At 35.0% G+C, this 12,322-nt stretch overlaps 1 protein-coding gene across 10 annotated transcripts in view; it reads right to left on the bottom strand.

Moving 5' to 3' along the window:
* The window catches only part of FBXW7 (F-box and WD repeat domain containing 7), a 220,852-nt gene that overhangs the window by 85,546 nt on the left and 122,984 nt on the right, over window positions 1-12,322 (bottom strand). For 6 of the 10 annotated variants that reach the window (XR_011537745.1, XM_070611555.1, XM_070611561.1 and 3 more), the window contains one exon: window positions 4,289-4,870. Coding sequence is in view for 9 of the 10 variants with exons in the window: in XM_070611554.1 (XP_070467655.1) it covers window positions 4,289-4,870 (582 nt within the window). In the remaining variant the exon portion in view is untranslated. Of the gene's footprint in view, window positions 1-4,288; window positions 4,871-5,509; window positions 5,560-12,322 lie in introns of all 10 variants that reach the window. The other 4 variants (XM_070611556.1, XM_070611562.1, XM_070611557.1 and 1 more) reach the window with 1 other exon arrangement.

Genomic DNA, 12,322 nt, shown 5'->3' with positions numbered 1-12,322 from the left:
CTCTCTGTACTTTCTAAAGGGTACAGCTCTCTGACGATTTCAAATGTGACATGGTATTAGAAAGCCAACACACTCCACAGTCCGGAACCTAAACAGACTTGTGGTTCTGCAGAAATCTTGTTTAGCAGTGTTTGCCAAATTCTACCATAGGGGGCAGCACAGCACATGGAAAGAAAAGGGGTTTTTTGAAATTAGGCAGATATATAGATTAAAATTTCTTGTCACTTACAGTGTGATTTTTGGGTGAATCATTTGGCCTCTCTGCAACCTCAGCTTACTTACTGTCATAGGAACTTGCAAACAGTATGGGGTTAATAAACACCAATTCTTGACTGCCAAAACCCTTGACTGTTAACATTAGAACAATCCGGAATTTCTAATGTATATTATTGCCATTTGCTCCCCTAAGAACAAATCTTTGGTTACCAGGAGGGGAAAAAAAGACTGTCCTAAGGATTTTGATAGTTTTCAAAGAAAAAACGAATGCAAAGAAGGACCAAAAATAGTTTTTCTCATTAATATCATATTTGCATATACAGCATGTTCAGGAATGACAAATAAATAAGCCTGTCCACAGAGTGTGTTTAGGAAAGTGCCAAAAAATAACATTTGAAAGGTAGGCTGAGTAAAACTATAGAAGGCTAATCCCATATTAACATTAAAAAATGGGATTTTAAAAATGATTATTATACCTCTGCTCTTCTCAAAAGTCAAAATTTAAAATGACTTGAAAGAAACCGTGGCCTAGGGTAATGTCTATAGAAGTGTTTTATGTTTACACTGATCAAGAATTTAAAGCTGCTCCAAAATAAAGTATTTCAAATAGTGAGGGCTTTTGCCTATTTACCATATTTAAGAGATTTATACACATGGGTGACTGACATTTTCTTTTTCAGCAACACAGTAATAGGTGACATTTTTAAAATGCTGTTGAAAAATGAAGTTTTCTGAGAATGATCCTGAAGAAGAGTTTCAGGAATGGACAAAAGAAAACAGGCCAATTTCAGATTGAAATCTACTTTGGAGAAGGGCAATGCTGCCTTGGCAATTAAATAGTTTTATATTATTCTTGCCATATTTATGAAGGCAAATGACCTCAAAATAAGCAATCTATCAAAAGTGTATACACCTGCATCCATATATACACATACACGCATAAACGCATATACACATGTATACCTGTGTTGTTAGTCCTCAGTCTACTCCTGTGACCCTGCAGGTACAGTATAATTTGTATTCATGACTCAGGAGTCATTAGGGAAGCTGGCTTAAATTCAGCATACTTTGTTTTTAAGGAGGTAACTATATAACTATATAAGATATATCTAAAAGTTGTATTTACAGTTTCACCTTGAAGAGAAAGGAAAGATAAAGCACCTGTCAAATCTGTGTACTGGAAGGTTTCCTACAGAACATTATGATGACTGCTCCTTTTGGAAAAAGATATGTTTTGTCTAGCTGGCTTCCTTGTTTTTAATTTAAAATGTGGTTGAACTCCTTGACAGCTCTGTGTTGTTCAGCAAGACTCAGTTTTGATTAAACTTCTTTCTGAAAATAATCCAATTAAATACTAGACTCCCATTCCTCCACTGAACTCTCAGAAAAAAGTGGAGAGATACAAACTGCCTCTTGATATAGCAACCTTGAGAGTGAGAGCTCAAGAGATGAGGGCTAGAACCTGGGTGAATTGCACTAAAAAAGGTCTAAGCCTTACCAACGGAGCAGGGCTGCAGCGGTTGGTGTTAGAGCCATTGGCTGAGATTCAAAGCTCTGCTTCAACACCTTGAAATGGGGATGGTAAAATGGATGAAAACCACTACTTGAAGCCAGTTCCTTCTCAGATCAGATCAACTAAACAAAATCTAAACTTGCAGACAGGCTAGGGGAATTAGGGATAAACATGCTTTAGAAAGAGTTTCAGTTTCACAAGCTGAAGCAAAAATGGTAAGGATAATTCAAGTATTAAACCAAGTGTATATGATATTTCATTCCAGGTCAAGTTAGGTTAAAGGTGATGATGTTAAATCTGTTTGTATATTGTTTATGGACTAAGTCAATGATTCACTGTAAAATTTAAAAAATAATAAATAGAAGTAAGAGGATAAACTACTACAGACATTATTTATTTTAATGTCTGTAAAATAAGTAAGCTTTTACTCAAGTTAAAATCTTATTTTCCAAAGAATCATTAAACTCATAAGTCTACTCTACCTGGATATTCATGATTTTTATCTAATTTTCTAATGATAAACAAAGAGCCAGAAAGCATGCAAACATAAAGATCTACGAGCGGAGAAGCCTGAAGGAAAAAAAATTGAAGTTCTGTTACATACCTCATTCAGAGTATAATTCTTTTTACTTTCTCTCCCCTTTAAATAGACCATGTGATAGCAACACTGCCTAAAATATTAATTAAAATAAATTCTAACTCCAGTGAAAAGTACATAACGTCTTATTGAATTTCCTATATTTTCAACAGCACCAAAATACAGAGAAAATAAAATTCAATGTAGAGGAGAAGCAGTACTTACTTGACTTAGTAGCTAGTCAGCAAGATCAAAGTATGTAAAGAAAACTCTTATTTCCAACTCTGGTTATGATTTTGTGGAGGGTGTGTGTGTGTGTTCCTATTCTCTACGACTTAAAAAAAAAATTTTATTACGGAAAACTTTAAACATACTTAAAAAACTACACAGAATAATACCCATGAACCTCCATGTCCCTGTAACCCAGCTTCAACAATTAGCAACTCATGGTCAATTTATACCCTCCTTCCTGTTATTCCCTCCAGTATTATTTTGAAGCAAAACCCGGAAAATATATAATTTCATTTTGACTATAAATTGATAAGGGGAAAAGAGAATATAATAGAAAGATTGGGTAGTGAGAGAAATAATGCGTCTTCTTTCTCTCCACAATCCCCACCCGTTGCCAGGACCACAATTTTAAGTGATATAATATCCAGGAATGTTTTGAGAAAAGAGGCCCACATACCACCCCAAAGAACAAGCACTGGCAATTACAAATTTACTGCAGCTGCCCAATCACTTCTTCCTTCCATCTCAGACAGACTTTACACTTCGGCACCTCCCTGCCTATCCAGTAGCAAAGATAACAACTGGGACGCAGTGACAGTATGACTGGCTGCAATATTCCAGTCCTTAATCTCTGGAACAGCCTTAAAGGACTGTATCCAATAGAACTGGTTTTCTCGGCACTAGATTAATCACCAAGTCCCTGAGTTGATAAGATTCCTCTAACTGTCTACCTTTTAAAACATGTCTATGGCTAACTCCACGGGCTACCACTAGTTAAATGAGATAAGGAGGCAGATACAACACAGCTGTCTCCAGGAATGGGCAGGGAAAGGAAAACTGCAGGCAAGGGAAGTAGTGGCAGAAATCAGACAGAAAGTTGGGAATCTAAGTGCACCTTCACATCATCTCCTACCTCTCACAGTCAAAAATCAACCAAAATGGTCTGGTTACCCTATAGCAAATATTCAAATCCCTTTGAGAAATAAATGGAGTGTTCCACTAAAATGAAGTCAGAAAGAAAAACCAATTCTTCTGGTGTTCCTGAATGTCTTAATTTTAACAAAATAACTAAAGGAAAGGAAGCAGTGAAGATAGCACCATGCATTCTTGTTGTTTTATAATATAAAAAAAAGTTTAATTATCTTAAATATGCCAGTGTCTAGTACTTGAACTTCTAAAAGGACCTACTCAGATTTCTCCAACAACCAAATATTAATATTCAGCCTGTAATTTCATCTTGTTTAATTACATAATGAAGAGAAAACTGTTTACAAAAGATAAATTTTAATCATCATAAGAAAACTAATTTGAAGTAACTTCCAATAACTTGTGCCTTGGAATAACACCTGTGAATATACAGCCCACCCTACCATCTGCATTTTGTAAATAAGAAAAGATTCTTCAATACTTGATTTACACAAATTATATTTCATCCCAACCCTCTCCACTGCATACAACCTACTTACCCCTGTCCCTGTCATACAATTTCTAACAAAATTTGATATTAATGATTTTTCATAGTAATAGGATCAATTTACCTTCCCTCCATTTCTAACAACACTGTCCCATTATCAATATTTCTATTCCTAATACTTTCTAATAGCTTCTGTAAAACAAAAATTAGTTCTTTTTATTATTATACATCTGAAGATTAATTGTGCAGTAATACAAAGACTGTGAAGAAAGTTTCATTACAATTAATATGGACATGTAAAATTTCTCAGGTGGAACAGCAGACTAAATATACTCACTTTTGTTGTCTTTGTATAGAATGGGGAGGAGAGTTGGTGAATAGGCAGGTCCACGATACTACTAGAGTTTGTGACACTGTTACTATGTGTATGTTCATCTTCCCTGCTACTGTCATCAGACTGATCAAAATCATCACTCTCCTGGTCCATTTCCTCTTCCTCTTCATCCTCCTCATCTTGTTCACCAGCATGTTCTTCATCGTCCTCTTGTTCTTCTTGGTTTCCCGAGGAGTCCTCATCTACCGAAATAAACCGATTATTGTTTTCTTCCAATTGTCCTTGCTGGGAATCATTTTGGTTTCCAGGTCTAGGTTCTGCTCCAACAACTTCACCATTCCTTGCAGTGTGCTCCTCCTCCTCTTGTTGTCTTAGCTGGTGCTGCTGCTGCTGCTGTTCCTCCTCTACCACACGATTCATCTGTTCCTCATCTGCCTGGCTTGAGGAAGGGTTACCTCTCAGAGAGCCTCCAGTTCGTCGTCTTTTGCTGCCCACAGAGAGCAGTTCCTGATTCATTTCCAAAAGCCAGCTTGCTACTTCTTGGACCTTGGCTAGACTATCAGAAGATGCAAAGGTTTTCACATTCTGTAGGGAAAAATGGAGTGGAAAAAAAAGGTTTGTACAATCTATATTATCTTCTACTTTTATGTAGTATGTCTATAATCTAAATTTCATTAAAGATTGTAAAAAGTATTTGATGCCATTGAGGCACTAAGATAGTTCTTTAGGAATCAATATAGAAAGTTTAAATTAGAAAAGTTATGAGACTTTATAAAGACATACACAAAAATCATACAGTAAACAGTTTTATCTGTTTAAAAAATATCCTTTGCAAAAATAATTTCAGAATGAAGCTTTATAGTTTAATTTAGTTGCTCTGATTAATAAAACATAATTTAACCAATAAGACAATTTTAAATTTTACATCAGTAGTTTGTAAACTACATCCTTTGTAGAACTTTCACAATATGTTAAGAAGTATATCACAAAAAAATTATTCAATGCTCAGTTAAGTTCAGGAAATGCTGAAGTAAACCAAGATAAAAAGGCTTTTTTACCTTAGGAATTTCTCAAACTTCTCTGATCAGAGAACCTTGCCTTTAGACAGTTTTCTGACAGATACCAAGTCATTATGATTTTCATTTTTCACAATGAATATAAATCAAATAAACACCAAATAAGAAAAAAATTTTTTTAGAAGGAAAAAAGTTCATAAGTTCATACCCTCTGACCCAGTAACTCCACTTCTGGCAATCTATCCTAAGGAAGTAACCCTAAAATAGAAAAAGAAATTATGCAGAGGATGCTCACTGCAGCCTTATCCACAGAAGCAAAAATGAATGTAAATAAAAATAATCAAAATCCAAATGTTCAAGACAAACGAATCCCTGAGATGGGATATATATACTGCAATCCCTAAATATGATGTTCATAAAAATATTGTGAAAACATAGATGTTGATATTATATTACGCTAAGGGCAAAACGCAGGAAATTATATGATCACAACTGCATAAAGACTAGAAGACAATATTTCATATAAATTGCATTTAGGTAGTGGTATTATATGTGCTTTAAATTTATTTTTTACCATATTTCTCAAATTTTATATATCAAGTGTGTTTACTTTCACGTTTTTGAACATAGGCTCTTAAAATTGATCTGATGTAGAATCTTCATAATGTTCCTTCTTAAATTTCATCCTTTGCAAATATATAGGACATGTTCGAAGTTACATTTTCATAAAATAATGCCAACGTATTACACAAGTTCATATAAAATTCCTTTTAAAAAATATTTAAGATTTATGAGATATAAGAAATACAATATTCATTTTCTGTCATGCCCCAAGAGTAACTACATTAAAGCAGTCTTATCTATTTTTCCAACTCTTGCCACTAGATGGTCGTTCTCCCAAAGGTCCACAGTCTTCATTGCAAGCTTTGAAATGAGATCAAGAAAGTCTGAAAGATAGTTTTAAAATAGCAATATTTCATTTTCTTTTCTATAACCTATACTTTCTAAGAAATAAGCTGTAGGGTAGGGGAAAAATTTTTTAATTCTAATTACACTAGAAGTGTAAGTGTAAAAAGAGAAGAGCTCCAAAGATTGAGCCCTGAGGCACTCCAACATTCCTAAAGAAGAGGAGTAACCAGCAAAGATGACTAAGGAAAGCTAGGAATGGGTGGTATCCTTGAAGTCAAGTAAAGAAACCATATCCAAGAGGAGAAAGTAAAGAATGACTGTTGCTGATACACCAAGGAGGATGAAACAAAGAAATGACGGCTAGATTCAGCAACATGGAAGTCACTAGTAATAGGAGCACTTTTTGTTAGTTGAAGTCTGAACACAGTAGATTTAAGAGACTGCGAAAAGAGAATAGAGATGGTGAGTATGGACAAGTTAGGAGTTTGCTGCAAAAGGGAACAAAAGGAAGGAAGGGGTAATTGGTAGGAAAAACAGTGTCAAGAGAAGATTTTTGATTCTTTAAGACTGGAGAACTAGCAGCATATCTGTACACTGACAAGAATGATCCAGCATTAAACAAAAAGTTGACAGTGCAATCGAGAAAGATGAAATTGTGAAGTGACGTCCTTAGGTAATTAAAAAAAAATGATGAGAAAGAGCACAAAAGTGAAAGAACTGGCTTTCATTAGGAAAATAGATATTTCACTTATGATAATAGATGAAAAAGCAGGGTGGTATTATAGGTACTTTAAATTTACTTATCACATTACTCAATGTGCAAACAGTTGAAAGTAGGTAGGTTTTTATAGTAGTGGGAGTCTTTGGAAGTTCCCTACTCAGTACTTCCTTCAATTTTTTTTTGCTTTTCTTTGTAAAGTAGGACGTAAGGTGATCTTGGGAAGAAGAAAGCTGAGAGTGATCTTGGGAGAGGAGGTGTTAGAAATTTGAAGATAGAGGTATGAAATAGTCCTCCAGGGAGAGAGGAAGAGAACTTTCCTTGGTGCAGAAGATTTTGATGATCAAACGTCATCAATAAACCATGATGTGATATATATTAAATGTGACTTTTAAAAGTGGTTCTTGTTTACCACCCAGGCAAGCGCAACACAAAATTTCTATTTGAAGTAGAAAGTAGGGTTCCTTAGAAAAAACACATTAAATACATCATGTTTTCAGAAGATAAACTATAGAAAATAAAGGTAATGAAAAGATTAACATCAAAATCTTACTAGCTAGTATTTGTCAAAGATAAACTATGAAAACATCACAGGAAAACAGGTTAAAAATAACATGTTGAAAAACACTGACCTACACAAATGAATATATATATGGTATCCCAACATATACAAAGGTAAATCTGCTATTCATAGATTTTCTTCAAAAAGAGAATCAAAATGTTGCTTTAGTAACTGTATCTAAAGTCTAGCTCTCCTAACAATTAATAAGGACATTTTTCACTTGGATGTTTACGCATAGACCAGCATGAAATCAGGGACACTGACTGGGATAACACAGGCCCCCAATTGTTCTCTGTGTGTCCAACCTAATAGGCATATTTTTACAAGATTGAAACAGGTTAAGTGACATATTAAGAGCAACTTACAAAGTGAAAAGATGAGAGAACAAAGGTCATAAAATGAATCATAAAGAATGTGTGTAAAGAAGGGAAGAGACTGTCGGTAAGCAGCCAGACTACCAACAAATAGAAAGTTTATGACTAGTATTTCTAAAATAGTACCAGTACAGGTCATCACTGAATACTTCTGTTACCAGTTATGAATTGGTAACCAAATATTGAAATACCAAAGATTGAAATCACTATCATTGCGTAACTTTAGTGTTATACTGGAGGAACAGAGAAGAAAGTGTCTTAATTTAAACTAATAAAGTTAGTTGACTCATATTTAGAGCATGGCATGTAAATAGCTTCCAAAATAATACAAATTCTTATAGATAGTCCTGGTCAAAAATGGTAAATCCAAGTAGATGAATCAGATTTAAGGTATAGCCAATATAAAATACACAATGACAGAGCTAACAGTCAGATTACAGGAACTCCAGAATATCTGAAGAAGCTGAAAATACCTAATTGATAGACTTATAAAAGTTTTTCCAAGTCCTGTATATATTATATTGGATTTCTCTGATCCATTTTGAGAATGGAAAATGGGAATAAACATATAGAAACTAAGGAGAAAAAACTTCATTTTCCTCAGTATTCATAAATTTAAATTTAAGCAAAAACCAATATTTTTAGGAAATCAGTTTTCTAACAATCTATTAAATAAGCGAATGACCTAACATAAGTATTTATCCAATAATTAATAACAAATTAGAATAAACTACTAAATACTTTTAAGGGGGGAAAAGATTTTTAAAAATATAAGTCCCACATAAACAAAAAAAATTAAATACCCATAATCTAAAACTTAAAACCGCCATATAGGAAAAGTTAATAAATGAAGTATTAACAAAAGAATGCACATTTTTGCTTTTAAATTCTAATTCTAAACTCTTTTTTTTCTTTTTAAAGATTGGCACCTGAGCTAACATCTGTTGTCAATCTTTCTTCTTCTGCTTCTGCTTCTTCCCCAAAGCGCCCCCAGTAGACAGTTGTATATTTTTGTTGTAGGTCCTTCTAGTTGTGCTATGTGGGACGCCAACTCAGCATGGCTTGATGAGTGTGCTAGGTCTGCACCCAGGATCTGAACTGGTGAAACCCTGGGCCGCCAAAGCGGAGTGCACGAACTTTATGAGGATGGACTATACCTACTTTATCTAAATCTTCTAGAGAGACCACTGCTTGGAATGCAAGATTCACATCGTATTCTGAGACAACAATGATGAAGTCACAGCATTACCTATTACTATGGTTCTGGTAATTTAACAAAGGATAAATGATCAAATTTAAAGCTCTAATATAGATATTCATCACTAAAGTTTTCAAATAAATCAAAAGTTCAGATAGCCCATATAAAATAAAGTTGGACTCTGTATAAAGTAATTGCTGGAAAAGAAAAGTGGGGAGGGGCATCACTTTTCCCTTTGTAAATGGGGAGAACAAGGTTCTTCCCATAGCATCTTTCACTATTGTGTGAAGTCCAGAGAAGTCTGAACCTAAAGGTACCTAAAGGTAGAGAGGCCTACAGTCAGCTCCCAGGATGAATGAGAAGTATTATAATAATTTTACTCTTCAAAAACATTCAAAAACGAGGTTACTGAGATAAAAGACAACTACTACGTGACTTTCCTCAAGTCCTAGAAAATACACGGTAACTTTTAGTCATTATACCTTATTGATTTGGTGGCACTTCAGACCTAATTTCAGTTTCTCATGAACTATGCTTTCCAAAAGACTTGATTATTCAAAACCATTTGACCCGTATATCTTAGGATGCTTAAAGGAATTAAAGTGGGCGTAGTATACATGGTAAACAAATTGAGTTCTAAAAGCCTGTCTCAGAGTGAACTAGAGTTGTGAGCCTCAAAAGAAGATACCAAGGCCAAGACTAACCTTGAAATCATAGTGGACGCTGAGGAATACTGGTTACATTAATAAAGCAAGGGGTAACTTAAGCAAATTGTCAAAGCCTCCAAATGATTGTGCAATATTAACATTTTCAGAAGTTGCATGGCAGGAATGACCCATTAGGCTTGAGCTACAAAGTCATTTAAGAAGCTTTAAGACACAGATGGCAGGAAAATAAACCAAATGGAACCAATTATTCGAAGGATAACTCAAAAGCTTGGAATCACCTTCCACAAGCAGTTTAGGATTTTCACTGAATCCTAAAGAGCCTTCCTAATCACCAAGTATCCTCTTCTGACCACACTACTTACTAACACTTAAATTTCATATTATGAACTCTCTATACTCCAAATTAATAATTTGTCTATTAATTACTATGTCAAACTGATTAACAGCAAGTATCTGGAAGACATGATAAAGTCAGTCTTACCATCACTCTGCTACTCAAAATCCACCAAGATCTTCCCATCTCACTCAGAATAAAAATCAATTCTTTCTATAATTGCCTGTTAAGCCCTATATAATCTATATACATTCCACTGCTCTGAGCTCATATTCTACTATTCTCTCTTTTTCACTTTGCTCTACTCTTTCTGTCCTTGTTCTTTCTTCAGGAAGAAAATATGCTGCTACCTCAGAATCTTTGCACTACTATTCCCTCTGCCTGAATGCTCCCTCCCATATACCTGCAGGGTTCTTCTCATTACTTCCTTCAGCATGCTGTTCAAATGTCCCCTAATCAATGATGCTTTCCCTAATCATTCCATTCAAAATAATAACTCCCTTGCATCGCCCTCCCTTTTCTCTTTGCTCTTCTCCAGAGCACTGTATAAAAGCACTAGAATAGTGCCTGCTATATAAGTGCCTATCTATCCATCCATCCATTTATTCATGTATTATCATCTGCCTCTCCCACTAGAATTTAAGCTCCATAAAGAAAGAGACTTTCCTTTTTCACCACTGTTATCTTCAGCACCTACAAAAATGCTTGGCTCAGTAGGTCCTCAAAACATTTGTTTATTGGGTAAACAATTATTAAATCTTTTGAAAGCCAGTCAAGTGCTGAGCATACTTTCTTCACCAAAGAACTTCAAGCCAGGTCACAAACACAATAACAACTATTTTAAATACATTATTTCTAAAGTTGTAGTCTGTACTGAACAAGTCACTTGTAATACTTTTGAAACTGATAAGGTATAAATATAATATCTTAACATTTATTTATAAATTACCTTCTAAGTCATAAAAATAATTTTTTTCTTTTAAAAAACTTCTTGTTTTTAGCACAGGCTATAAAAAAATTTGTGACTAAAAAGATTAATACTTCAAAAGCACATAATTTGTTGAGTAATTCTACTTCCACATCTCCTATACTGCAGCTAACTAGGAAACCATATATGTAACTTAAGGTGAAAATTTTCCAGGAACTAAAATTGGCTGAACAGATCCTTCGTAATGTAGATTAACAAAATGAACACAAAATGAACAAGATGGGGAGCATCATACAAGTAGCAAGTATTCACTAAGTTTTATAGTTTTGAACTGAATAATTTAAATCTACACACCTCATCAATCATATATATCCTTACGAGGAAAGATGCAAAACGCCATTTCTCAGTCCACATGAAAATACTTTTTTTTAAGTTATTTAACTTACAACATATATTTTTGTTTTGGACAAACTTAAATCCTCATTCCCATTCAACTCCACAACCTCTGCAATCTGGGTTTACTCTAACTAAATTTTAAACTGGTTGCTAAAACTCAATGGATCTTTTACCATTTTTGTAGCTTTTCTCATTGTTGAACAAGCACTCCCTCTTCTTTACAACTCTCTTGTCCCTTAGTTTCCCTTGGTATCACCCTTTCCTTGGTATCATCCCTCAGGCAGCACTGGTGTTATTCTCCATTGCCAGCTCCTTCCTTGTTGCAGTTTCTTTGAAACCTAGGGTTTTAACTATCACATAGAAGCTAGTAACAACCAACTCTATTAGCTCCAGCCAAACTCCTCTACTGAGCCTATTAGTTTTACCAAGATGTCCCACAGTCACCCCAAATTCATTATTTTAAAACCCAAACTCCTGTTTCACACACACACACACACACACACACACACACACACTATCCCCTGCGCCTACCCCGGCCCAAATTTGTTCTTAGATCCTACTATTTTCTCTATCTCAGTGAATGGAATCATATTCTAGCCAGTTCCAGATTTAAGAAGCCCAGATGGCTCTTCCTCTTCCTCCTACTATCCCCTCCCTCAATAAGTGAGTTTTAAAGCTGTCAGATGGAGCCAAGTAAGGTAGGTATATGTAGAAGGCAGGGTGGCGGTCCAGCAGAGAGAGGTCAGTCCAAGCAGAGTGAGGAGTATCTCCCAATATGCGTGGGATGGTGGGAGGAAAGAGACAAAGACAAGCACGAGCGTCAAAGCCTGACTATGAGAAGGGTGAGGAATGATCTATACGGTGGAGGAGCCCTGCACGTCAAAAGGCAAAGTAGAATGAGAACATACGTTTAGGTGGAGGCATCAAATGTGAG

Source organism: Equus przewalskii, chromosome 2, assembly GCF_037783145.1.
Source record: "Equus przewalskii isolate Varuska chromosome 2, EquPr2, whole genome shotgun sequence".
In the NCBI taxonomy this organism is placed as follows: Eukaryota; Metazoa; Chordata; class Mammalia; order Perissodactyla; family Equidae; genus Equus; species Equus przewalskii.
This window is presented reverse-complemented; position numbering and strand designations above follow the sequence as displayed.